Source organism: Pollachius pollachius (genome assembly GCF_949987615.1).
Source record: "Pollachius pollachius genome assembly, chromosome: 7".
Classification (NCBI taxonomy): Eukaryota; Metazoa; Chordata; class Actinopteri; order Gadiformes; family Gadidae; genus Pollachius; species Pollachius pollachius.
Window position 1 is genome coordinate 2,033,689 of NC_136940.1, and position 26,682 is coordinate 2,060,370.

The following is a 26,682-nucleotide window of genomic DNA, read 5'->3' on the forward strand; positions in this document are numbered from 1 at the left end:
AGGAGCATAACATAAAAGGTATTTTTTTAAACACATGAGTTATTTCGTTTTTTTAGCAGAGCTCAAAATGCAAGACTTAATTCTGGGGTAACATGCCAGAGCTGATTTGCCTCTCTAAACAAATAAGCCTTCTCCTTGTCTCTTATTTGCATTAATTCAAATCAATCGTTTCTCAAAGCAGTATTTAAAGTTACCGTTATGTGTTTTATTCATCGTCATTCATTCGTTTTTAATTAACTTTGAAGGGACTGAAATGCTATCAAAGCATTTGAGTCACTTTATGTTAATGACTATATGTGAATGAACATTATCCATATCTCTCTGTTTATTGCTTCCTATATATTTAAGATTTGTATTGCCATCCTCTGGCCACTATTTTTGTGTTTCCTATTGTAGGACTACTTATATTACATTTTAAACATCTTGAGCAGAGCATTTTTTATTAAACAATTTCCCTGGGGCTTAATAAAGTACCATGAATCTAGATGTGGTTCCGAATCAAACGAACCCGCGCTTCTTCGGACCCTGTCGTCAGAGCAGCGAGCGCATGCGCAGAAGCCCTCTCTCTCCCACAGACCGAAAAGTGGGACAGCGGGGAAGGAAGGAACCGTGGAAGGGAAATACTGGCTCCACTAGCGCGATAACTTTTTTGAGGCGCTTTTATCGTGTTTACTCGTACAAGTATGAAACTTTACCGGACCTCAACATCTGGTGGGTGTGAATAAAAGCGCTGGGATTTAATTCAACACTGGGAAACCCGAGGACGCCCGACCGCGGCCGATCACCCCAGTCTGGTTATCATAGTTAGCTGGTTGCTAGCTGCGCACCGCGAGAACAACGCCGCCGACTACCATAGACAGCTGTGGATCTCGCGAGAACACCCATTAAAAGGTTCGTAAGTCTCTGGATAAAAAGTGCGGTTTTTATACGTTATTAAGTCCAGAGTAATGTTGCCTCCCGGGGTTACCTTTAGATACGGATGAGAAGTGGTTAGTTTCAGGCGGGGACCACGGAGAGAAACACAAAAACTGCATGCCAGACAACAACGAGCACCACCGCTATGTTGGGGTCGAGTCCCGGCTGTGAGCCCCGGGTCCCGGGGCTTCGGGTCCCGGGGCTTCGGGCCTGGCCTCACTGGGTGCTGTGGAGGCTGGGGGGACTCCTGTGTCTGCTCGGCCTGGAGGGGGCCTTCTGCCTCGCCGGCCCCAGCAGCTCTCCCCCGGCCGTCAGCAACAACAACCAGGGGGTCAACGTCTACATGAGCCTGGAGGAGGTGAAGAAGTTTCTGGGTAAGTTTTGTGTTTTTTGTTTCGCATTACTCTTTGATCCCAAGGCTGTCTCTGTCACGACTTCCCAGCTGAAGCAAGACATTACACAACATTAAAGTGTAAAAATACCAAACACCAAAGTAAGATAAGGCAATGGAAATATAGACAAGGTGTCCACATAAAAATGTGCATACACACACTTGCATGTTATGATTGTGTACAATAAACATGAACGTTATTCATGTGCTTGGGTATTGTATGCAGGAACGACTGGAAGGAAAGTACACCTGGGTGTTTATCTAGTGTTGAACGGGTTTGAATCCAGTTGATGTGTTTGAGACGTGAATGTCGATGTGATGGCTGTCGTCTAATGCGTTACCAGGTTCTGTAACGTCTTGCAGATGGGTTATTGTCTTTAAGTTGACAACTGTCGACAATACTTGCAGTCGCTTTGCGTATTTACTTGCATATAGACGTATTAAACAAGCCTAATGCAATGTGAGTGAGACATCATTTGTATTTTGAGGCAGTATATCTTGGTACAGCATGTATTGGGTCAAGAACTGTGCCCCTTTCTATCAAAAGAAGACTGCTTACTGTTGCCCAGGTGCGCGTCTTTTACTGGCAGTGGCCAGGGATAATTGCACGTCGGGGTAACTGCTGAAATAAAGGCACGCTGGACTAAGTGGTCGGATGAATCACGTAGAGCAGGTGGGGTCCAATCTATGCCGGCCTGATCTCTACACCTGCAGGGAAAATGACAATAAATGCATCCTCAGGAAACACTGGCCTCTTATTATTCGTTTTCTTTTTTTTTTTTCCATGATTGGGTAGACGGAAGGTTGCTAGTTTGATCGTCTCCTCCAAGCTGAGTGTCAGGTGTCCCTGAGCAAGACCCCTAACCCTAACTTCTTCAGACGAGCGGGTTGTGTGGGAATTGTGGTAAATCGCTTCTGATAAAAGCGTCTGCTAAATGCCCTAAATGTAAAATGAGTGGATTACCGTTGCCCAATGACTGTTAACAGAAAGAATGATCAACCCTCCTCATTGCATTCGATTCAGTTTCATTTATGTCGGGGCCTTTTCATCCCGATCCTAAAGTGAAAGGATAGGATTCCTTGGGGATGACAGATGTAATCTATCGTAGGATAATACTAGACAGGGTTTAACGACTGTCATAGGATTAGGAGGATGAGGATTATTTAAAATCTCGCCAAAGTCTAGATGCTGTCTCTTCAAGCCGTTTAAGGGTTTATCGCAATAACCTGATCCTATTTACTTAGCTGATGCAGCTAAACAGTTCCTGTCTGTGTTTTTATGGTTGAATCGTCTAATTTACCATCAGGTATAAAATCAGACATGCAGAAGACAGAGGAAAGCCTACAACATGTAACAATTCGTATCCACGAAAGCAGAATGAATCATCAACTGGGACAATTTACCAGTAGTGTTCCTTCTCCGCTTACACCTTGGCCTAAAAAAGACTGACGCCTTCAACAGACATTGTGATAATAACAGATCTGTTGGCCTTCGCCTCTCTCTGGTGTCTCATATTTTACTATGGCCTCTGGTACCTGGAGAAACCTCCATTATACCATTCCACACTAATCCCCCCTGAACACTTTGCCCAGTGGTTCTTTTTCCAAGCAGTCTGTCATGGCGACACAGAGAACGCTTGAGGAATTGGGAGTCCTGATGCTTCAAGGATTTAGGGGCGGTGGAGAGGCAAAACTAGATGACATGCTTTTAGTTTGATTAACCATGCTAATATCCCCATGCTTTTATTTTGAAACAGTCTCCCAGTGTTTCACAGAGGTGCGGGGGGGGGGGGAAGGAGATAGTTCATTGTTTTTATCAGAGTTGTTAATGTTGGGTTAGCTTTAATTGTGTGGGAGGCACTGTTGGAAGCTAGTTGTTAACAACGTGAGCACCATGGCACAGTCTAATGATGGGGCGAGAAGTTTAGATTACAGTGGAGGGAGAGAGAGAGGGAGAGGGAGAGCTGGCTTCACACATTAGCTACTTTGATAAACACAGCCCAGCTTGAGACTCTCTACAAGCGAGGGTAGTTGTTAAAGTCTTTCCGTCCTGTTAACTGTGTCGCTGAAGCGTATCTGCTGTCTCTTCGGTGTATGTAACTAATGGAAATGTTTGGTATTTTTAACAACGGTAAAATTATAGTTTTATTAATGAGTTTGGATAATGCATGGTCTGCATCTGGCCTGTAGAGATGGATCGTTGAATTGACGAATGGATGCAGCCCTGATGCGCTCCGCCTCAGCGCTGCTCTCTGTCATGTTTAGCTGAGGCCCTTGAATAAGACAAATAGGAACCCATCAGTGTTAGTGCCCTGGATCCCCTGTTGGGTCAACAAGAGCTTCCTGTGAGTGAGAGAGGGTCTCTCTCCTCTTCAGATAGGGCTGTTTGGGGAGATGTCCGCCATTCCTCAGCCGGAATCCTGGGTTAGATCGACATTTGTTTTCCTTCTTCGCTTCCCCTTCCCCTCTGTCTGTCTGTCTGTCTGTGTCTCTCTCTCTCCCTCTCGACCTGTCTTCCTGGGTCTCTCTACCTTTTTCTCTTTATCTTCTCTGTCGTCTCCCTGCCTCCTCTCTGTGTTGCCCCTCCCTTTATCACTCTTATTGCCCCCGCTCTCTCCTACCCCCTATCTCTCCACCTCCTCTATCTTAGTATCTTCTCCACCCTCTCTGTCTCTCACTCTCCCCCCACCTCCCTCCCCCTTCCTCCCTTGGGCGTCCATAGTTGTGTGATCTCTTCTGCAGATCTCAGTCCGTCTGTTTTCTACAGGATGAGCGGAACAAGGTTCTGGATAACTGGATAACCTGGCTGGTCTCCCTGGTTCTTCAACCAATCCCACGCTCTGTCCAGGGGCGGGCCCTAGCGTTCCGACCAATCGGAACACACACTTGGATGTGGCTTCCCTTCTTTACCATCACCTTGATGTTCTGGAGCTTTTATCTTAAAACAGCGTGTACTGAATTGAGATGCATGTCATTAAGGAGCAGCTAGGGCTTAGGGCTGCTTGGGTCAATCTCCATGTAGACAGTGGGCATCGGGGCTGGAACCGTCAACCTTTTGGACGAGTGTAGCAAGCCTTAACCCCTACACTATTCTACCTTCCTTGACCCTTGATAATTGTAAGGAGATCAATAGGTAATGTGATTATCGTGTACCTATGAATCTATCCGCCTACGGTCCAACCACGGACGTCTGACCTGGTCGATTCAGGTCGTTGAACTGAAACCCAGCGACGCTTTCAGCCGCACCTTCTGGCACCGGGCCGTAAACTCCCAGCACCCTCTACCTCATATAAAGACTGGATGTGTTTCCAGAGGGTAGGGGGCTTTTACTGTGGAACGTCATGTGTGCGTCCAGTCCCATGTTGGCGGGTTATCCGTTATCTGGTGACGGCCCAGAGAGCACGCCAGAGTTCAGCTGCAGTCCACACGGGGTCTGACAGTTTGGTGCAAACCTTTCCTGAAGCGTTTTAATTTCATAACCTTAACGAACATGATTCCCGCGGGACGGGAACGGGGAAGTGCACAGGAAGACCCTGGCGGTTCCTTATTTATAGATTTGTCTTTGGGTCAGGTACCCGCTGCCTCCATGAACGTTTTTACACATGTGAGTAATGGGAAGGGAGTTGTTCTCTCCGTAAATCCTCCGCAACGACATGACCGGCCAGCTAACCTCCCATCCTCCCCCATCATCGCCTGCATTCCTCTCCCCCCCCCCCCCCCCACACACACCTCGCCAGCAAGCAATCAGTGGAGTGCCTGGCTGATGGTCCTGCTGAAACTGAATCATTATAACTTAATTTAATGTCTTAATGCGTTCCCCAAATGGCCCCTGACTGCATAAGGACACTAAACGTGTCCCTGCTCAACAGTTTTATAAAACCCTGCCCTCTGTTTTGTTTTTTGACCATTCCACAAGTATAATATCATTATATTAATGTATAAATGATTGATAGATATCCTCTACATTGGACTTCACAGTTCAGCGAGTTCTTATGTTTTTACATCTGAACGTTGGATTAGATTACCTGATAATTGTCAATCTTAAATTCCTTCTTGATTAAAGACACGAAGGCACCAATGAATGGTGATGTTATAGAGGAGGTCAGAGCCAAAAACAGAAACCTGCAAATCCTTGTTTTAAACGCTTGCTTGTCAATGCACCCCAGAAAGGTGATTTGCAGTACCATATATTTCCCCAGGTGTGGAGCTATCTGCAAAGTTAGTACTTTTGCATTTAGTCGATCTTTTAATATGATGTCTCCTCGCTAATTCCAGTCGCTCCATCGCTTCCCTCCCTTTTCTCTGAGCAGCTCAGTATCGGTGTGATCACTCAGCAGTAGACTGAGTGTGAAAAACAGCCCGTAGGAAGCCTTCTGCATGGCCAAAACCAGGCAAGCCCTTCCTGATAATAGCCGGGTGTTGGAGCCAGGTTTTCCATGGAAGACCCAGCTGTGGGATGTTTTCCAGTCGTTCCGAGGGGAATATTCCCAGTCGGCGGAACACTGGAGGAAGCCTGTTCCCCGGCCTTCAAATGGTTGGTCACACTGCCTCACCTCTCCTGCCATATTAGCAAATATCGGTGAGGAGGAATGAAAGTGAGTGCAGTGATTCCGCCGGTTTCCCACCAATAACCATTAAAAGCTATTTAAACTATATTTAAGCCATTTTGGTTTGCTTCAACGAATGCCTTTGTGCCCCAATGCCCCTGGCAGGGCGCTGAGGGCTGACCGTGTGCGCACCGTATCAAACACTCTGTTTGTAATCTGACCATGGCCTATTCATTATGGATGTGGTTACCGTGGAGCTAGATGTGGAGTCATGAATGAATGAAACTGCAATACAATCTCCGACTTTCAATTGTGAATGGTACGAAACCTTTTCAATGGCTTCTTGTTTTCAATATCTATATATGAGTCTCTGAGAATGTTTGACCTTAAACAATCATGGTGACAAAGGTGGTGACTTGTACCATCCCACAGTTTCAAATCGTGCACCCGTACTAAGGCCCTCCTATGTCAGCTGTCAGCCAATCAGAAGCCTGGAAAAGATAACAAGCCAGAGAATGATTGACAGCTGTATTCATTTCCTTCATGCCTGATACCAAAGAGTCTGCAGTTGAATGGTGGGCGTTGGGGGGGGGGGGGGGCACTGATGTCCCCTTTGTCCATAAGTGGCCATCTTGGAGGGAATGTATTTATAGTTGGTTGCGGTCCTGTTTTATTCAGATCTGGTCTTTGTGTGTTTATGACTGTGGTCTGGATCCTCGATGGGATTGGAGAGAGTGGTGTGCTGAAGGCCAGGGTAAGACCAAGCTGGACGGTGTGTGTAGGAAACAGCAGATATGTAGAGCTAAAGGCAGTGTTTGGGTACCTGATACACCCCAAAACAATTTCATGATCCTCCTTGAATTTCATCATGCTGGAGTCTGTTCTCACCTTCCCGATGCTGCTTCCAATGGCGGGTTAGACAATGCACCCTTTCACCACCTCTGTTCAAATCATTTGAACTAATCCGGTCTCTGCGTAGCCCTGAGAACCCGGTCTGTAGTGTACACACACAGCCATATTCACGGGCTGCCATGTGAAAACACAGCCCTAAATCCATGTCCGGGTGGCGTGCCGGGTCTTCTCAAGCACCCTGTGTTCCCCACCTCCACCCCAGGCCCATCCGGACCCGGACGCTGAGGATGGCTCTGTTAGTCCAATAAAGCAAACGTTGTTTAGTGAGTGAACCCGGTCTTCCTGTCCACTGGTAACGCACCAGTAAACAACTGCTGGGGAGCACTGCTCCTCACTGGACGGGGGTGGTGGCGTGCTGGTCCGATTCGCAGGCTGGTTCCCCTGGCCCAAGTGTTGTCAGTGTTTCCTTAAGCGAGATGCCGGAACCGTAACGGTTCCCAGTGGAGTGTGAGAGAATGTGAGCGTTAGAGCTCTTCGAGAGCAGCCACAGTGGCCACCAGAACAGCAGAGTATAAATGCCGTCCATTCACCCTCTCCTGAGATGACGTCCCTCCCCTGGTCTCTCTCTGCCTTGGGGCTGATCTGGGGTACGGAGCGGCTGGGTGATGCATGGCTTCTTTGAAGTATGTTAAAGAAAACCTCAAACACGGTGACACTTTCTACTCATTGCTGAGGAATGTAATCCACCAAAGCTCCAAAGCCAGGCTGCGATTTCATCTCGGGCCGGAGCAGAACTGGTGTTTGGGAAGGTTTGTAGGAAGGCCTGGTCGATTTCAGATTCTCCTCGCGTGACTGACTCCACCTCAGGAATTGTTTTGGTTTGTCGGAGGTTCCTCTCGCTGTCCCATGCTGAACCCTGTAGTATCTGCCTCAAACGGGTTCATTTTACACTCCCAGGAACACCAGAGAGGATCTCTCTCACCAAAGGATATCTCATAATTTTCCATTATTAACGGTCCACTCCAGTGTTTATCACTGGGTTTCAGTGTTTTTTATACAAACTCCCGTTTCCTGGAATGGGCTTTGGAATGCTTATGCGATGACACATGCTAGGCAGTCGGGTTGCCTATGCCAGACATTGCAATGCCACTCAGACCTGTGCTATGCTATTATCCTCTACTAATAACGCAGACCTATGCTACGCTAGATTAGAAAATGTGTGCATTTATACCATCTATTTTGTCTGGGTTTGTACCTTTTTATGGGGAAAACAAGCGTATCATTCCCTGTAGCATAGGACTGCATAATTTAATCAAACCTGCCTTGCTCAGAGGCACCGTCTCCCTAGCGCATTGAGCCCGCCAGCTGCGGTGTTGGTGGTATTTGTTTGATCAAGTACATCCCTGGTGAATCCCGCTTCTCTGTGTCTCGGTAGGGTTACATCTTCAGTGTTCCCCTGCTGTAACCCACGACGACATGATAGACTGTGAGTCATTAGCCTCCCTCCATCTCTCCCCCCCCACTTACATCTGGTCGGGGTTTCCCTCATGAACAAAGTCGCCCTCCCAGGTTAACGCAGACGATTATCTACCTAGTGAGGGGCCACAGCCGACATCTTTTGTGGCCTCCGGAGAGAGGTTGGGCCCCCTGGGGCAGAACGAGGCCCCTGTAGTGTAAGGGTCCCCATGAAATGGGTAGAGGCCTTTGGTGTAGACGTAGGGGCCCCTGGTTTAAAGGTAGGGGCCCTTGGTCTGTCGAGATAGGGGCCCCTGGTTTAAAGGTAGGTGCCCTTGGTCTGTCGAGATAGGGGCCCCTGGTTTAAAGGTAGGGCCCTTTGTCTGGCCAGATAGGGGCTCTTGGTTTAAAGGTAGGGGCCCTTGGTGTGTAAAGGGCTGATTATGGTCCCACGTTGACGCAACGCAAGGGCCTGACGTGCGCCTCCAAAAAATTGTAACCTTCCTTCTAGGGGTGGGAATCTCTTGGCACCTCCCGATTCCGATTATGAGGTCAACGATTAGATTCTAAAGCGATTATCGATGCATCTCAATGCAACAATTTTTTTAATGTACATTTCCATGCGTGTTTTTCAAAAATATACATGTACATCTGAGTTTGCTACTCAGTTTGCTAATCACTTCCTACTTTTGCGATGATCATTAAAGACATCAATGATGATGAATTAACTTATCTAATATTTTATTAGAAAGAAAGAAAAATATGACTTTCTATGAACATTGCAATAATCAATGCAGCTTGCATTAAAACACAATATTGAAGTATGTAAAAAAATAGGTTTTAGTTTTGTTTTCTTTCTAATCTTTCTTTTCTATGTCATTTTAGAAAAGGCTGCTCTTGAATTAGGAGTTCTTGTGTCTGGCTGTGAGTTTGCGTGCATGCTATGCATAGGCTGAATCGCAATCGTGTCAAGACAAATCAGATCGGCAAATTCACACTGAAGATAAATTAAATAATTTAAAAATTACTAAAATTATCCCCCTCTGGCGAACAGAATGTTGCAGCAGGTGAACAAATAAAAAAAGAAAAAAAAAGTTTTATTTAGATTTATTAATTTATCTGCATCGAGACAGAATCGCTCCAGAGAGAATCGCGATGCATCGAAGAATAGATTATTTTTCCCACCCCTACTTCCTTCGAAGCGACGCAGCAGCAAGGGCTGTGATTGGTCCCATTAATAAAACCCCACGCAGAACCATAAAGGTTCACAACTGCGTCCAAGTGTCTGCGTGGTCATTGCGTTGCGTGATCGTGGAACCATAATCATCCCTTTAGGATAGGGGCCCTTGGTGTGTAGAGGTAGGGGCCCACAGTGGTACAGAGGAAGAGGCCACGGGCCCTGAGGTAAGAACCTCGACCGACAGGGAGAACACAGTCCGGTCTGTGTAGCACCTGGTCGCCCCCCCTACATGGACAGGGATACCTTTTTGTTCTGTGGCTACAAAGCCTGCAACACGAGCCACCGCTCACTGAATGTTTACCCTCTTATACTCATTATATACTTCACTAAGGTATTAGATATTCACTATTGTACTCACACACTCATAAATTACCCCGTTATGAACTTGTTTATACTTTACTATAGATTACTAATTATACTCTCTTATGTTCTCTGTTATACCCTATATTATATACTTGATTATACACTGCTGTTGAACTTTGTAATGCAATAATGTACTGTTTTATTCAATTATATTTTATACATTCTCCTCATTTCTTAATATACAATATTATATTCTCTTTTACTTGTCTTGCTTTACTTTATACAATTATTCCAAGATATGTTCTACTCTATATTCTATACTCGTTTATAATTTAGTATATTAAACAATATGAAATATTTTTTGTATTTGCTGTAGTTTATTTGTGTGGAGGAGTTTGTAGTCACATGCTGCTTGTGAGTAATCCAATCCTACTGCATTTAATCAGAGAACAAGCCACTCTCCCAGCATGGTTTCCAGGGTTGTGTTCGTGTCTCCAGATTAAACTAGATACTACTCCAGATACTAAAAAAAATCCTGTTTGACAACACAGCCCAGATCAAATGGAAGTGGGGCTGTGAAACAACATGGTGTTTCTGTACTAGAAAGGCTATTTATATTCTTCTCTGATATGATCCACTCCCCGTGATAGAAACGTGTTCCCTCTTCAGCCCTCCAGGCTTTGAAGTGAGGCTTTCTAATTATATGAGCACTCTACCGACTGAAGTGAGTCTTTTATTGTGAAGAGTAATAAAAGTGTGTGTGTGTGTGTGTGTGTGTGTGTGTGTGTCCTTCAAGAAGCCTCTCATCTCTGCCCAGCCCCCTCTCTGCTGCCAGTCTATGTGATTCACAATAAGAGCCACTAGCCTGTAGCTATGGTAGCTTGCGTCCTACACTTCTTGTGTTTATCTTGGGTGCTCTCAGCCGGTACTAGGTCTATCACCTTCAACAACACATAACTCATGTGCATCTGGTTATCTGATCTACAGTACAGTCGGAATGGGTTCCATAGAGATAGTATCATACTAGGTGGGGTTAAAAACTTAGGTCAAAGTATGGCGATATTTTTTATTCTTTGCTCAAATATCGATCTTTTCTTGCAAATATATAAATTAATATTTTTGGTATAAGATTCATAATTATTTGCTTTATTTATATGTTGAATGCGGAAGGCTGGTTTCTAGGGGGTAGAAAAGTTGGGGTTTGTTCGGTGGAATTCCCTCACTTCAAGTAGTTGATTTGTTTGTTCACTTGTCAATGGAGCCCGAGCGACTGTGCATGGATGATACAAAGATACAAAAGAGTATAGACACATTCAGACGCACAAAGTGTAGAAGTACACACTCGCCCATAAAGACACGCACACCCTCTCTAAATATCCCCAATGTGGTAGACGCAGTGGTCAGTGTGACAGTTTGGTAGTAGTTTCACTGGGAGCCGGTCGGCTACCTGGCAGGAGAAGCATTGCCGGAGCCCACGGGTCTGTTATGAGCTCGCTGCCAATGTTAAAGGAGAGCTTGAGGGTCTCTCAACCCAGAGCCTGTTTTCCGATAATTTTGGGTCGAGGATACGGACAACGAGTTTTGAGATCGGTCCAGTATTGAACGAGAACACCGCTGACGTCCTCCGCGAAAAAACTGGCTGCAATTGAATCCTTTGGGTAATGAAGCCCGTCACAGCCTCTTAAAGGGCGTGTTCCTGACAGGCTCTGGTTCTGTCCCATCATTAAGGATCCCTACACAGGAATACTACTTGTTTCTTTACCCTTGGCTTGATCACGGTATGTTAGTTGTTGTGCTGAACCGGGTCTCGGTTGGACACGCCTAACCCTAACCCTTAATGAGAGGTGTTTATTGTCATCTAAAAGATTCGGTGGTTGGAGGGTTAAGATTGTAACAACAATAGGGAAACATCCTGCAACCTGAGATTCCAGAGTCTGGCTTCTCCTTGAGCCAGACTTGGTTGGACACGATAACAAACAGACGTCATCAAGTGAAATGTGAAGAAACAACTCGTATTCCTCTGTGTGGGACATCTTCATAATGTTATGTTTATTTATGTTATTATATTAATATTATGAGCCCGTCGGTGGACAAAACAAGCTCTTTAGAGGACGAATATTGACTGGGTGCTGTGAGGGGTTGGATCGCAGCCTGTTTTTCGTGGATAAAGGCAGCAGAGTTTTTGCTCATTACTAGAGACCTATCCTATTCCCCAAGAAAACGATCGGAAAATTAGGTTGCCAGGTTGAAAATCCTGAAGTTTTCCTTTAAGCTAGCACAAATCATTCTGACGTGAGCTAACCAGCATGTTCCCTCCATCCCTCCCTCCAGTTTCTTTGGGCATTCCCAGTGGAATTGCACAGAGAGACACACAGCAGTTTTTAGTCTTTTTGCAGCTGATTCCAGGATGATTTAAATGTCTGGCAGCCCGCCCTGATTGCTCAAAAGACCTCCGGTAGAGGGTGAGTGTTGACAGGAGCGTGATTGACTCCATGTTATCACAGATCGGTGACGTTGTTACCAGTGTTCTAGATATGGGTACCAAGCCGATTGTGAAATTCACTCTGCTTTGTTTTACAAGAAGATCATATCACTTTACATTTTATCACATTCACAAGGCCTTTAATATCCAGAAAAGAGCCTGTAGGTAAACATGTGGCGATCCCGCTCTCTCCATATATACCTCCCAGCTTTACGCCAGTGATCCACACGCCAGCCCTTCTCATGTAACGTGTGAACAACCTCATGGCCGCCGCAGACAGCTGTCATAATTACGCTGCAACGGGTGTCCGTACCACACAGGCGTCTGTACGTCTGTCCTCTATGCGTTAACACCTGTATTTTTAGCCCCCGGGTTAGAGTGGGACGCACAGAGAGGTATTTTAATACAGAGTCTAAATCCGGTCTCGGTCCTGTCCTTGATCTGGGCGATCCGAAGATGTCATCGTGTGCTTATCGTCTTTGAGTTGTATGTTTGATTTGTGAAATTAATTGTTTGAATTAATTAGGATGTGAAGGTATGCCCTTAAAAACTGTGTGGAGGTCTTAATTTCATTTCAATTACATATTATCTGTATAGCCCGTAATCAAGGGTACAGTCTCAAAGGGCCAAACAGGCCATATGTTTACCTGCCTTTACAACCTCACACGTTCGGCCCTTCGTCGGAAACCTCAGGCCTCTTCCAGTCCAGGGAGATACCTGGCTGGCTTTGTTTCTGCAACCTTTTCGGTGGGACCCTGTAATGGGTGAAATTACACAGTGGTCCTCAGGGACATTTAAATTAACATGAAGTTATTTGGCTGAAATATTTTAAACTTTAAGTTAAAAACTTTTTTTTTAAACTTATTTACCCTCACCAAGACCCTCACCAGACTAGGGGTGGGAAAGATAATCGATTGTTCGATGCATCGCGATTCTCTCTAGGACGATTCCGTCTCGATGCAGATCAATTAATAATCTGAATGAAAAATATTATTGCATTGTTCATAGAAAGTCATATTTGTGACAAAAGCTTTCTCTCTAATAAAATATTAGTTAAGTTAATTAATCTGTTGATGTCTTTAATGATCATCACAAAAGTAGGAAGTGATAAGCAAACTCTGATGTATATATATATTTTTGAAAATCACTCATGGAAATGTACATAAAAAAAATTGTTGCATCGATAATCACTTTAGAATCGAATCGTTGACCTCATAATCGGAAACCAAATCCTGAGATGCCAAGAGATTCCCACCCCTACTCCAGACCCTCACTAGACCCCCAGCAGACCCTCCCAAATCCCTCAGCCGACCCTCACCTCACCTTAACCATCGCTAACCTCCTACTTGATCAGAACAGTGAACAAGGTTCCCCGTTCTGTACTACGCTACCATGTTCTTTGCATTGCTGTGTGCAGAACAGGGCAAAGGTTGACTCCTTGCTCTCCAGTCCTTGGTCTGAGACTCGAGTCTCTTCTTGCTTTTAAGTGTGTTTCTCCCGGGCTGTGTGCATCGCCTGGTCATGCAGCTCAGGATGCTGACCGGTACAGAGTATACCCTGGTGGTGCAGCTTGTGAATGGATATCGTACTACACAAATAGAATCTGGAAAAGGCTTGCCCTGTTCTCCTGTCCTTCGTCTGGGACGTGGAGTCTTATCAAAGCAGAGTCTCTTTCTTGGGTTTGCTGTATTTCTTACTCTAGTCCCGGGCTGTGAAACGCCACAAGTGCTAGCAGATGGAGCTGTCTTTGTCATTGGTCGGGAACTCGGGGACACTAGTGCTGTCTTTCATGTGGCTGAGTGAGGCTTTCTCTGCTCTCATTCTTCTTCTGAAAGGAGCCCGTCTGTGGAGAGCCAGTCCTTTTGTCGTGGTTCCGAACCTCGTCATTCCTGGTGGTGGTCGACCACTTTACAAATGAGCCAATTAAAAGGTCTACACACAGTGGGAGGGGAGAGTGGTGGAGAGTAAACGCTGTAATTGCGAACATTCATCGCACATCTAATAATGTTAGAAGAACAGAACATCTTGTACGGTCACAGCGTGCCTCCACGTCTTTGTGACGACAGTACTTGCACAGAGATGTCTTTCATGTTATCACTAGACTAGATTCATCCTGCTGCATTCAGATACCTTAGAAACATCCCTGCTCAGTACCCAAGAACCTCAGCACTATGGGGTCAATGGAAGATTATCCAGAAGCTGGGCTCCAGTCCCAAGACCCTTCAGATGGATTCGACCACCTTGTTGCTGTGCCTTTTTAAACAAGTAGTAAGGCATTTGGCTCAGGAAGTAAAACAGGTTGGCTGGTAACCGGAAGGTTGCTAGTTCGATCCCTTGCTCCTACCTGTGAGTGTCGAGGTGTCCCTGAGCGAGACGCCTCACCCTAACTGCTCCTGACGAACTGCATGGTTGACTTGGCCGTCGGTGTGTGAATGTGTGTGTGAATGGGTGAATGTGAGGCAATATTGTAAAGCGCTTTGAGTGGCCACTGGTGAGAAAATGGCTGTATAAATGCAGTCCATTTACTGATCACCACGTGTTCCCTGGCAGGGCTGGATGCGGAGCTGTACTACGTGCGGGACAACGTGGTCAGCCACTTCGCTCTCTCCTTCATCATGCCTGTGCCCAGCGACACCAACAGCCTGCACTTCACCTGGTTCTCCAAGACAAAGGTAGGCACTACATTACATCATGTCACATCACAACACATTACGTCATGCTAAGTCAGCAGACATTACATCACTCGCATTACATCACGACCCACTATTTTGTATCGCATGACATAGGCTTGCGGCACACAACATTACATTGCACCTTTATCATCACACACCTTAATTCTAATATAAATCCACTGCGTTTACTGTTCTTGGCATATGAGAATAAAGGCTAGCCAACAGGCTGTCTGACCGTATCAAACTCAATGTGTTTTCTGTGGTCGTATCGGCTAGAAACAGCTGGTCCACAGACGTCTTCATGGATGCCTTTTGTTGTGGTCTCCTCAGGCGGACTACCGGCTGGGCTTCCAGGTGGAGAACCCCGCCGCCATGAACCAGCCCAAGAGCAACATCTCCAACCTGGGGGAGGTGCCCAAGGTCTCCTCTGGTACGTCGACCGAGGGGTTTGGAACGGTGTCCTGGTCAACGAGGGGAGCATGCTCTGTAGAACCAGGGATGTTCCAAAGACCTCGTGGTCCAGCTCCGTGTTCCTGAAGCTGGGTTCAGCATGCTGAACGTTGGCCCTCAGTTCCAGAGGTGGCCACTAGGAGATGTTGAGCGCAGCCAGAAGGAGTGAGTGTAGGGTCGCTTGAGGTCCAGTCCAGCCCCACACCCTGCTTCCTGCCCCCCCCCCCCCTCCCTTACTGGAAGTCACCTGGGGGGCCCCTGGAGAGCCCTCTACACACAAGGCTCCCAGAGCAGGGGTCTAGGCGTGGCTGCTGGTGTTAATGTGAAGGCCTGGTCCTTTTAGAAGGGTCCAGAACAGAAGCCTGGACAAGGGAGCGCTATGCCATCTGTGAGGGGAGGGCCAAGATTAGCACTAATGAAGTTCACCTCTGTTGGTCCATTGGGTTAATAATACTGTGTGTGTGTGTGTGTGTGTCCTTGTTTGTGTGTCTGTTTTTGTTATTCGTGTGTGTGTGACTTCATTCATCGGTGGGACTCTACGTGTATCCTTGCTTTTGTGTGTGTGTGTGTGTGTGTGTGTCTGTTTTTGTTTATCTCTGTCTTTCTCTATATTCATGTGTGTCTCTACATGAATGTGCTTGTCTCTCTACATTACTGTCTCTCTCAACATCACTGTGTGTGTGTGTGTGTGTGTGCGTGCGCAGTGTTCCGCGTGGACCTGTTCTGCTCGGGGAAAGTGGACGGGGAGGCAGTGCTCACAGTGCAGCTCAACCTCACCATCCAGGCCTCCAACTTCACAGTGCTCAACTTCAAGAGGAGGAAAATCTGCTACAAACGTACGTTCACCCCCCCCCCCCCCCCGTGGACCGGTGTGACCGCCTCGCCTCCAGCCCCCAGAACACACCAGACAAGGAGGGGTTGTTGAGGACTAGAACCACTTGCCCTGGTTCTAGACGCCAGTATAGGAACTTATTATTTTGATTCTAGAGGACCATCACATTTATCATCAGCATCAAACGTTTACAAAGTCTTTTGAATACTGCCTGTACAAATTCACATTTCCATTTGCAATAATTGGGGCATTTTTGCAGACACTTTTATCCAAAGCGACTTATTATGAGTACACTTGTCAGCAGAAAGAGGAACAACAATATATCGCTGTCGGTACAGTAAGGATGTTCATAGAACCAAGGGCCAAGCACGAACAATTGTTAGGTTCAATGATTAATGATTAATGATACTACTTCGAATCCATCTGTTTGAGTTTATTTAGATCAGGGGTCTCAAACTCAACTTACCTGGGGGCCGCTGGAGGTAGAGTCTGGGTTAGGCGGGGCCGCATCAAGTATTCCACAGAAAAAAGGAGCACAACTGACCCAATCTAAGTTAATGATCGGGCTATAATAAGATCACGTTGGCTATGTAATCGCTGACAACAGAGGACATTTCATAGTGGTTGGTGGAAACCGGGACATTTTAGCATCCTTTGGCTTTTGTCAGGACTTAGGACACGCAACTTAAAATTGGACTATCCCGGCAAAACCGGGACATCTGGTCACCCTATCAACAAGTGATAAAAAAGCGTGGCAAGCCACTCAGCAAAAATGTGCGTTTGACAACAACGCGCAGGCCGCACTAACACTAAACTTTGATGTCAAGTAGGGGGCCACAAAATATCATCCCGCGGGCCTCAATTGGCCCCCGGGCCACGAGTTTGAGACCCCTGATTTAGATCAAAACGTAAGTGTAAACTGCTGTATAACTTGAGTCATACTAACAACAGTGTGTGCCAGTCCCTCTTAACACGCATGCGTGTTCTCACCCAGACGAAGATAATCAGCCATTCAGCGTGCTGTATTTCCACGCTCGGGTTAAAACCAGGAAACGACACCAACAATGGCGTCTATTTACAAACCGCCCCCCAATGTTAATTATATGCGACCAACGGACTCCCAGCGGAGAATTCATAAACCGCTCTACTCTGAGCACGAGTCAAATTAGCCCCGCTGAATAAATGGCGTTTGTGTTTTATGAACCACATGGAGGGCTGGAGGTAAAGGTTGTCGTGGGTGAACACTACTCTGGCTTGGGCCGTGTGGTCGGGCGGGACCTGCACAAATTAAGGATGTGCATTGTTATTGGTTGAGGGGATTTGCATAAAGTGTACAGCTGCGTTATTCACAGTCACTCCTTGTATCGGTTTATGAACTACATGTGAACTATGTCGTACGCAGCTGGCTTGAATCTGTTTTGGTTTCTGGCACACAATGGTTCTCTCCTGTTCCTAAGTTTTGTCTTGTGATGTCCAACGAGACTCTTCAGTAAACCCCACAGTAGGGTCCTGTAGTTTACATCCGAGTTCATGCCTCGACCAATGAAAAAACAACGTATTGTCCTTGGAATTTCTGCGGTCTTATCCTTTTTAAGTAAGCAATCTTTTGTCAGTTCACCTTGAACTGATGCATGAATTAAGTAGCCGACGGATTAAATAACACATTAATTGGAATTAGGCTTTAAAAGCAGCTTCTACAAAAGTAGTTCAACGCGAGCCCAAAATGCATCAGGTTGAACCTTTTTCCTTCCATGGGTTCAGGTCCTACTTGGATATCTGATGGTCTGAACAGAGTTCATCATTGTGCTGCTACCGGTCCTTGCATCTAATCTCTCTTTCTCGCTCTCTCAGGAATAGACTCTGAACCAAAGATCGATACCCTCTCCAACAATGCTACCCTTCAAAAACCTGATGGTAAGTATTCTGTCTGTCTGTCTGTCTGTCTGTCTGTCTGTCTGTCTGTCTGTCTGTCTGTCTGTCTGTCTGTCTGTCTGTCTGTCTGTCTGTCTTTCTCTGTCTGTCTCTCTCTCTCTCTGTCTGTCTCCCTCTCTCCCTGTCTACCTCTCTCCCTCTCTCTGTGTCTCTCGCTCTGTCTCTCTCTCCCTCTCCCTCTCTCGTCCTTTAGTGCTCCTCCTGTCAGGCATGGTGTCGCTGGGCCTCAGACAGATGGGACGATGTAAGACGAGTAGAGTAGAGAGTACTGCACACCCTGCCTCCTCTTCTGTGGAACTAAGTGTGTTGGATTCACACGCTGGGAAAGTGCAGACAGGGGGAGAGGTGAGAGAGAGTTATAGAGAATGAGAGAGGGAGATTCCCACTCCGGTTGAAGCACTCTCTAGCTGTGTTCAAAATCGTTCCCTATCACGGATATAGTGCACTTTATAGGGTGCTCGCCATTTTGTACTGGTGTTTGAATTCTCAGTGGTTAATTTCATGCACTATATAGTGGACTTAAAATACCCAAAATTTGAGTGTACATACGATGTTCCCTACATGATACTCCCGTATACCACAATGCAATGCGGTCGTGTTTTTCCGGAGGACAAGAAGAAGCTGAATAACAGCGAAAACGAATACATTTAATGATGGAGTCTCCGGCTTTAGTTTAGAAATGTCAACAATTTATTTGGGATTTAACAAAATGTAAATGTAACATTCAAAATTAATTAAAAAAAACTTGATCAAGGATGTAACATTCAACATCAATAAAACCTCCAGCTTTCCTCATGAGTGCCCGGTTTGTTTACATGATGTGGGCCCGTCCGTCTGCGTCACACAAATACCCGGCGCATTTACTGATGCAAATGACGTTCAGAAATGTTCAGCGTAGCGTCCGAATTCTCGTTTGTTCGTTCCCTATATAGTGCACCATATCATGAACGCTATATAGGGAATAGTGAGTGAGTGAACAGGGAACGCTTTCGAACACAGCTTCTATCAGTGACCCATCAGGACCCGGTCTCTCCGGGCTGGAGGGGCGCTATAGGGGGCAGGGCTGCTCGTCTCCAGCCCACTGTGAGGCTCCGGGCCTGGGCATTACGGCTCCATTAGCGGTCCCTGCTGGAGCTCCTCTCTCTTCTGCCTGGGTGGCCCCAGGGGGCCCGGGGCCGCTGGAGCTCTTAGCGGTCCGAGGACCGCTCATCAGACACTGAAGACGGAGCTGCCGGTCTTCCAGAGGGGCTCCATTAGGGTGGAGGGGAGAGTGGTCTGGGGGGGGGGGGGGGGGGGGGGGGGTATATCTTCCCTATCTTTCTCTGTCCCTCATTATCGCTCTCGTTCTCTCTGTCCCTCCCCTCTAATTCTCCCCAGCTCTTCTCTCTCCTCTTCAGCCCCATCCCTCCCCACTATTACTACCGTCCTTCCATCCCCTCTCCCTTTCTCTCCTCCCCTCTCCCTTTCTCTCCTTCCCTCTCCCTTTCTCTCCTCCCCTCTCCCTTTCTCTCATTCCCTCTCCCTTCCTATCCCCTCTCCCTTTCTCTCCTTCCCTCTCCCTTTCTCTCCTTCCCTCTCCCTTTCTCTCCTTCCCTCTCCCTTTCTCTCCTTCCCTCTCTCTTTCTCTCCCCTCTCCCTTTCTCTCCTCCCCTCTCCCTTTCTCTCCCCTCTCCCTTTCTCTCCTTCCCTCTCCCTTTCTCTCCCCTCTCCCTTTCTCTCCTTCCCTCTCCCTTTCTCTCCCCTCTCCCTTTCTCTCCTTCCCTCTCCCTTTCTCTCCTTCCCTCTCCCTTTTTCTCCCCTCTCCCTTTCTCTCCTCTCCTTCCCTTCCCTCTCCTCCCCTCTCCTCCCCTCTCCTCTACTCCCCTCTCCTCTCCTCCCCTCTCCTCTCCTTCCCTCTCCTCCCTCTCCTCTCCTCCCCTCTCCTCTCCTTCCCTCCCCTCTCCTCTCCTCTCCTCCCCTCTCCTCTCCTTCCCTCTCCTCTCCTTCCCTCTCCTCTCCTTCCCTCTCCTCTCCTCCCCTCTCCTCTCCTCTCCTCCCCATGCTCTCCTCTCCTTCCCTCTCCTCTCCTCCCCTCTCCTCTCCTTCCCTCTCCCTTTCTCTCCTCCCCTCTCCCTTTCTCTCCTCCCCTCTCCTCTCCTCCCCTCTCCTCTCCTCCCCTCTCCCTCTCCTCCTCTCTAAGAAAGCAGGGTGCCCACCGGTGAAGCCTGATCAAAAAACCTGTTTTCTGTAATAAATTGGACCAACTCCTTGCAGTGCATTCCACAAATCTGATAACCTGAATAGTGTTTACTTAATTCAGTCTGATGGAGAGGCCTCCTTTAACGAGTCATTTCTCCTTTAGTTGCTAAGAGACGGCCTTCTTCGTAACGGTTTGGCTCGGTCTGGAATTAGACCTTATTTAGTCCCTCATGTGCTGACCATTGTATAACAAGTGACTTTGATTTATAGAATTAATGCTCAGGTGTTTAGTAACGGCTAAAAAATCTATTTCTGTGGTTTGTCAGGATTGTTTTCATTAGTTTTTTTTTATTTTATCAGCGTTTTAATTAAAATAGTATCTCTAACTTGTCATCACTTTAAACGAGGACTTCTCAATATTTATTTCCCGGAGCAAAGAAAGATTGAGTGAACGTTATTTCAAACAGTTTGAAAGGTGGCTGACCTTTTGACCTCTGACCTCTGACCTCCCCCCCCCCCCCCCTCCCCCAATGGAAGGGATCAGCACTCCCACCACCTCAACCCGTGTGTTCTACATCAGCGTCAGCGTCTGCTGCATCGTCATCTTCCTGGTGGCCATCATCCTGGCCATCCTCCACCTGCACAGCATGAAGAGGGTGGAGATGGAAGACAGGTGGGTGGAGCACTGACGCCCCCCCCCCCCCCCCCCCCCCCCCCCCACACACACACACACACACACACACACACACACACACACACACACACACACACACACACACACACACACACACACACACACACACACACACTAAATTCTCTTCTCTAGGAGAGAGGGAGGAGGTAGAAGGATGGAGAGGGAGGGGAGTGAGAGAGAGAGAAGGGGGGGGGCGTTGGTGAGAGAGGGAAGGGAGTGACAGAAAGGGGGAGGCGGGTGGGGGTGAGAGAGGGAGAAGGAGAGGGCTGAGGGGGAGGAGAGGGAAGAGAAAGGGGTGTGAGGGGAGAGAGAGGGGAGAGAGGGGGGAGAGAAAGGACAGGGGCGAAAGAGGGGCTGGGATAGGCAGGAGAGGGAGAAGGGTGGGGAGAAAGGGGGAGATGGACGGACTGAGTGAGAAAGGGGGATGGAGGGAGAGATAGGAGGGCGCTGCTGAGATGGTGTTTATATACAGACCGGGACAGACCCACTTACTCTAAGTCTGAGGGATTACGAAGCGACAGCTAGCGTGGAGACTGGGGCCTCGTACTTGGCAGACGGGTTTAGGCGGACACGTCATCCCACAGCCAGTATAACCCCAGGAAGAGCTCAGGCCTGACGGTGAGGCATGCCTTCAGTGAGGGGAACCGTGAGGTTCTGCCGTGTCCTGTTAGTCGTCTTACTAAAGACTGATGGTTCACCCTCAAGATGGCAGCCGTCAGTCAGTCCAGCTATGAAGCGACGTCCTGCTCCCATGGTTTTCTTCGTGGGGTGTATCTTCGTCGTTTGCATCCCATAAAATGTTCCCAGACGTGAAGACGCTAGAACAGACGTCGGCACATAAATTCGTACACATAAAAAAGGCAAACCGGTAAATGTGATGTCACAGAAATGTAAGCCAATGAAGCGCTGAAGGCCAACGAGGTCGCTTTGAGTTTAGTTTTAGATTTTTCTCGTAAAGCGACTTTTGATGAGGTTGTTCGTGAGGACACAAGGATACGAGCTCTTTAGACGTGGGCGGGGCTGCGGTGGTAAGTGCAGAGTTGGCTGGGTTCCCGTTGTAGGTGGATGTTCTTTTAAAGGAGCAGATCACCCCCCCATAAGGAAAATAACAACACTGTCTGGGTCTACCGTCGGTCAAACCACCAGCCACTGAAGTTTACTCCTAAACATAAAACATGCATAAAGACAAAACACTAACTTTATGCGTTCTACAAACTTTGTACGATAAACGTGATCTGATGATTTGTTTAAGATAAACTTTATCCCTAAAGGAAAGGAAAACGTTATAACATCAGAGAGAAGAAGTTGAGGTGAGGGGTTATTGATCCACGAGGGTAAAGTGGCACTAGAAGTATTACCAGTTAATAAGTCTGGTCACATGAATCGTGTCACTCAAAGCAATTGAAGACCACAAGCCGGTCCGATTTATTTAATTCAAATTCAATAGTCTTCTCAGAAATTGAATTAAGTGACCCAGCATAAAAGATGTTCTGGCAGCTTGTGACGCAGCTCTGTGACTGACTGAGTAGGGTGGGCAGGGGGTGGGGTCGGCTGTATGACACAAATCTAATGTCAATCCAAGTTTTTGTCCCTGCAGATAGTGGTCTTCCCTTGCTATAGTACAGTGTGTGAGTGTAAACTACCATGATGTACTGAGCTGAACTGTAGCTTGCGTCCAAGCGAAGTGTCCGTTTATTGACTCACCGACCGATAATGGTGCTTGTAAGGCAGCGCTTTGTTAGTGTGTACTGACCCCTGAGACGGCATCACTCTGATCTCACCCCACTGAGTGCCATCGGGTGTGTCGGAGCAACCCCAGATGTGTTGGCAAAGTGAAAGTGGACCGAGGTACTGAACAATGGATCGTCTTCATCTGCTCATAACATCTGTACCCCTCTTCTCTCCCCCGTCTCCCCCAGTGTGAGTGACAGCGGGAGTTCCCAGGGCCTCTCCCAGCCCTCCACCCAGACTACCCAGTACCTGCGGGCGGACACCCCCAACAACGCAGCCTCCGTCACCAGTAAGACCTCCACCTCCTCCGCCCTCTCTATCCAAGCCTTTCCGTTGACCTCCGCCCTCCCACCCCTGACCCCTGACCTTTATGTCACGCCTCCACACGTCAACATGCTTGTGCGTATGTTGCTGCGAGCTGAGTCACATTGGTTCATGTTGGGGCGCAATGGGGTACAAATTAAATGTGTCTTCTTTTGTACTTATTTAATACCTAACATTTACTAATACCTAATTGCTGCAGTAGGGTTGATATATTATTTGATCTGAAAACAGCTCTAGACTGTTCTCGCGTTGCTCTCTGGCGTTGTAGAGTTCTAAGGTAAGTTAAGTAAACAGAGCTCTGAGGGCAGCTAGAAAGCAAAACCAAGAAAGAATCGTACCTAGCTAGCTACTAACCGCGAGTACAAACCCTCTAAAGACACGCTAAAACCTTTCGCTCTGCAAGCGATTCATATAGACAGACCAGCGTTGAACCCAGAGTCCCCTGAGCAAGGCAGGTGCGCGGCACGCTAAAGTGTCAATGGGGTGATTGTGTGAACGAGGCAGTGAGCTTAAGTGGAGGCAGCAGGTTGTGATAGCAGGTCAGGATGTTGTTGTTCCTGCCTGGGAAGCTGTCACGCACTCACAGCCAGTCCCATTGTGGTCGACTGTTATTTAAATGACTTTACATTTATATATACTTCTGTGACTGACATACGTGCTGGTCCAATCACGTGCATAATTTTGTATGGTCCCGCCCCAGAACTTCCTGTTTCAATATGCAATGCATCTTAATCCTGCTGATTTTAAATTATACTCCTAGTGTTTATAAGTTAAAGGGCTACTATTATACCCCAAGGTGCATTGCTGATTAACCATAACAAGGCGTTTGAACATTCCCTGTGCAACATCCAAAGTGGGCGTATCCTTCCACAGTTGTTGCAGCCCACTGGTTGGCTGTTGGGCTGATCCGTCAACCATATAGGGGCCCTAGAGATCTGATCCTTTACTTCATTATTATCAAGCACATAGTCTCACTTGCTCGCTTCGTTTTTTGTATTTACAAAATGATTAACATTAGGGTGCTTTGTGTTTGTGTTGTAACATTGTCGCCACCTAGTGGTGAACCACTGTCACTGATGTCCATAATGTCACGCCTCCAATCATCTGTCTGTGTCGGCTCTGTGTGTTCATATCCAGAACTGTGGGTCTATCCCTGGTACCATACCCTTTTTATTGGGCACTCTACCCTCTGCGCGGTGGGTTTACCCATCTGAGCATTGCTAATGTCATGGATGTCAGGCGGCCAGCGTATCTCTAACCAATCTGCAATCAGGCATCCATTAGATGAGGTCATATTGTAATGATGGGGAGCATTCCATTGAGCATACCCCTCTCTCTCTGTCTCTCACTCTCTGTCTGTCTCTGTCTCCCTATTTCTCTCTTCTGCCCATCCACTTCCTATCTCTCCTCCACACCCCTTCTCTGTGTCTCTCTCTCTCTATGACTCTCTGTCTATCCTGCCATTAACCACCTCTCCTTCACCCCTTTCTTTCTCTCTCTCTCGCTCTTCCACCCTCTCTCATCCCTATTTCCTCCACCCCTTTCTTCTCCTTCCCTCTCTCTCCATCCTTCTCTCTCCTCCACCCCTCTCTTCTCCTCCTCCTCTCTCCTCTGCCTCCACTCTCCTCCACGTCCTCTCTCCATCCCTCTCTCTCTCCTCCACCTCCTCTCTCCTCCACCTCCTCTCTCCATCCCTCTCTCTCTCCATCCCTCTCTCTCTCTTCCACCTCTTCTCTCCATCCCTCTCTCTCTCCTCCACCTCCTCTCTCCTCCACGTCCGCTCTCCATCCCTCGCTCTCTCCTCCACCTCCTCTCTCCATCCCTCTCTCTCTCCTCCACCTCCTCTCTCCTCCACCTCCTCTCTCCATCAGACAACCATCCCGGTACTGCACCCATTCTCCAGCTTGCCGCTGCATCCTCCTCCTATCCCATCCCCGGTGCCCCCGCCCACGAAACCAAAAGTAAGTTCCACCTGTGGTTTCTAACAGAGGGGGGGGAAGTACCCTCTGCAGCATAGCATGATAGCTACCCTAGCTTAGCACGGTCTGGCTAGCCTAGCTTAGCACAGCCTGGCTAGCCTAGCTTAGCACGGCCAGGCTAGCCTAGCTTAGCACGGCCTGGCTAGCCTAGCTTAGCACGGCCTGGCTAGCCTAGCTTAGCACGGCCTGGCTAGCCTAGCTTAGCACGGTCTGGCTAGCCTAGCTTAGCAAGGTCTGGCTAGCCTAGCTTAGCACGGTCTGGCTAGCCCAGAGCTACATAGACCTAGCTGTAGCAGGGAGCCGAGCTCTGTGATACTCCAGTCATAGGATAACTTCTCACACTAGCATTACTAAAGCACAATGTCTGGGCAAATGGGATTCATCTCTGCAAGAATGTGGATGCATAAGAAGCTAGTATTTGTAATGTACTTATTGGCTGGCTTCTCGGTCTTGTTTGGCATTTCAGCACTGTTATTACTATAGCCCAGTCAAAAGTTTTCGTCATTATTTCCTTATTAGTCTTGTGAGGCAAAACTCTTCATTCTATCATTAACTGTAGAAGCACAACAAGCTCTTAGCACTAACCATAGCATTGACTTTAGCACCACAGCTAGCTTATCCCTAGCATCGCCTCATGTGGTTCCATTCATTCCCTTTTGTGTTTCATGTCTTCTCACCATTGCTGTCACATCATTCAAGTCATCACTGCATTTCTTAATTCTAAATTACTCCTTCTTGTGTATGTGTGTTTTAGAAATGTGTGGTTCAAGCTCATCTAAACTTGAATTGGCCACCAGATGGCAGCAGTGAGCCATGTTCTACAACCGGGACGTGTTTAGTTCCATGTTCGGGACTCAGGGGTTCTCAAACTGTCTCAGCCCCTTGAAAGACAAGTCCAGTGTGTCGCTAGGGTCAAACTGCACACTCAGTACATCACTCAGTACCACCAAATCAGTGACCCTCTTTTTAAGAGGGGTTCCGGGCATACTAAGCCCACGACCCGTTTTCCAGACAAAAAACGGGTCGCAACCCGATTTGGGGTCCTGACCCGCGGGTTAATGAGACAGTCAGCCCACTGGTTCAGATGGAATATGAAGACTATGTGAATTATAAGAAATGGGTTTTGGGTTGAGAGTTTAAGGAAGGTGGGGGGAGGGTTGTTCCCATGGTTACGACCCACGCCAACTTTATAACACCTTTTGTGTAGATAAGGGCCTTACAATGAGTGATGCTGTCTATGAAACGCGCAACACACCGTGGAGTTATACTACTGGTGTCCGGGAAGCCTTAACCTCACTCGGGATGCGGACGTTAAATACATCGCTGCTCAGACGGAGCTTCACCATCCACGCACACCGTGGTGTTAATAACACGTTTCCGAAAAGCCCAACTCTCTCGCGGACACTGCAGTCCACCGCCGCCTAGACGGAGCCCAACACCCCCCCGCCCCTTGGTCCTGACATCAGACCACCCATGGAACAGGTAGTCTGACGTCACGAACAGAACGGCCCCTGCATTCGGCAGAGTGAAACGTTCACATTGTGTTTTGAGGAGAACGGCAAAAACATAGGGTTTTACCCCTTTTTTTTCTCTAAACTGGGGACTTCAGTAACAGTGATAAAACGGCATAGATTACTATTTTTACTATCATAGAAGACGTGGTTTGGCGTTCACTGGCTCTTTAAGAACCCCTGCTGTGACTGTT

The 26,682-nt window shown here is 47.5% G+C and overlaps 1 protein-coding gene across 2 annotated transcripts in view; it reads left to right on the forward strand.

The window, feature by feature from the left end:
- The first annotated feature begins 586 nt into the window (after positions 1 to 586).
- ryk (receptor like tyrosine kinase) overlaps positions 587 to 26,682 on the forward strand; it is a 47,523-nt gene continuing 21,427 nt past the window's right edge. Inside the window, exons 1-8 of one of the 2 annotated variants that reach the window (XM_079739811.1) lie at positions 587 to 1,289; positions 14,736 to 14,857; positions 15,188 to 15,287; positions 16,012 to 16,143; positions 17,991 to 18,053; positions 20,787 to 20,922; positions 22,863 to 22,963; positions 24,870 to 24,959. In XM_079739811.1, coding sequence (XP_079595937.1) covers positions 1,061 to 1,289; positions 14,736 to 14,857; positions 15,188 to 15,287; positions 16,012 to 16,143; positions 17,991 to 18,053; positions 20,787 to 20,922; positions 22,863 to 22,963; positions 24,870 to 24,959 — 973 coding nt within the window. In that variant the 5' untranslated portion in view covers positions 587 to 1,060. The remainder of the gene's footprint in view (positions 1,290 to 14,735; positions 14,858 to 15,187; positions 15,288 to 16,011; positions 16,144 to 17,990; positions 18,054 to 20,786; positions 20,923 to 22,862; positions 22,964 to 24,869; positions 24,960 to 26,682) is intronic. The other variant, XM_079739812.1, reaches the window with a different exon arrangement.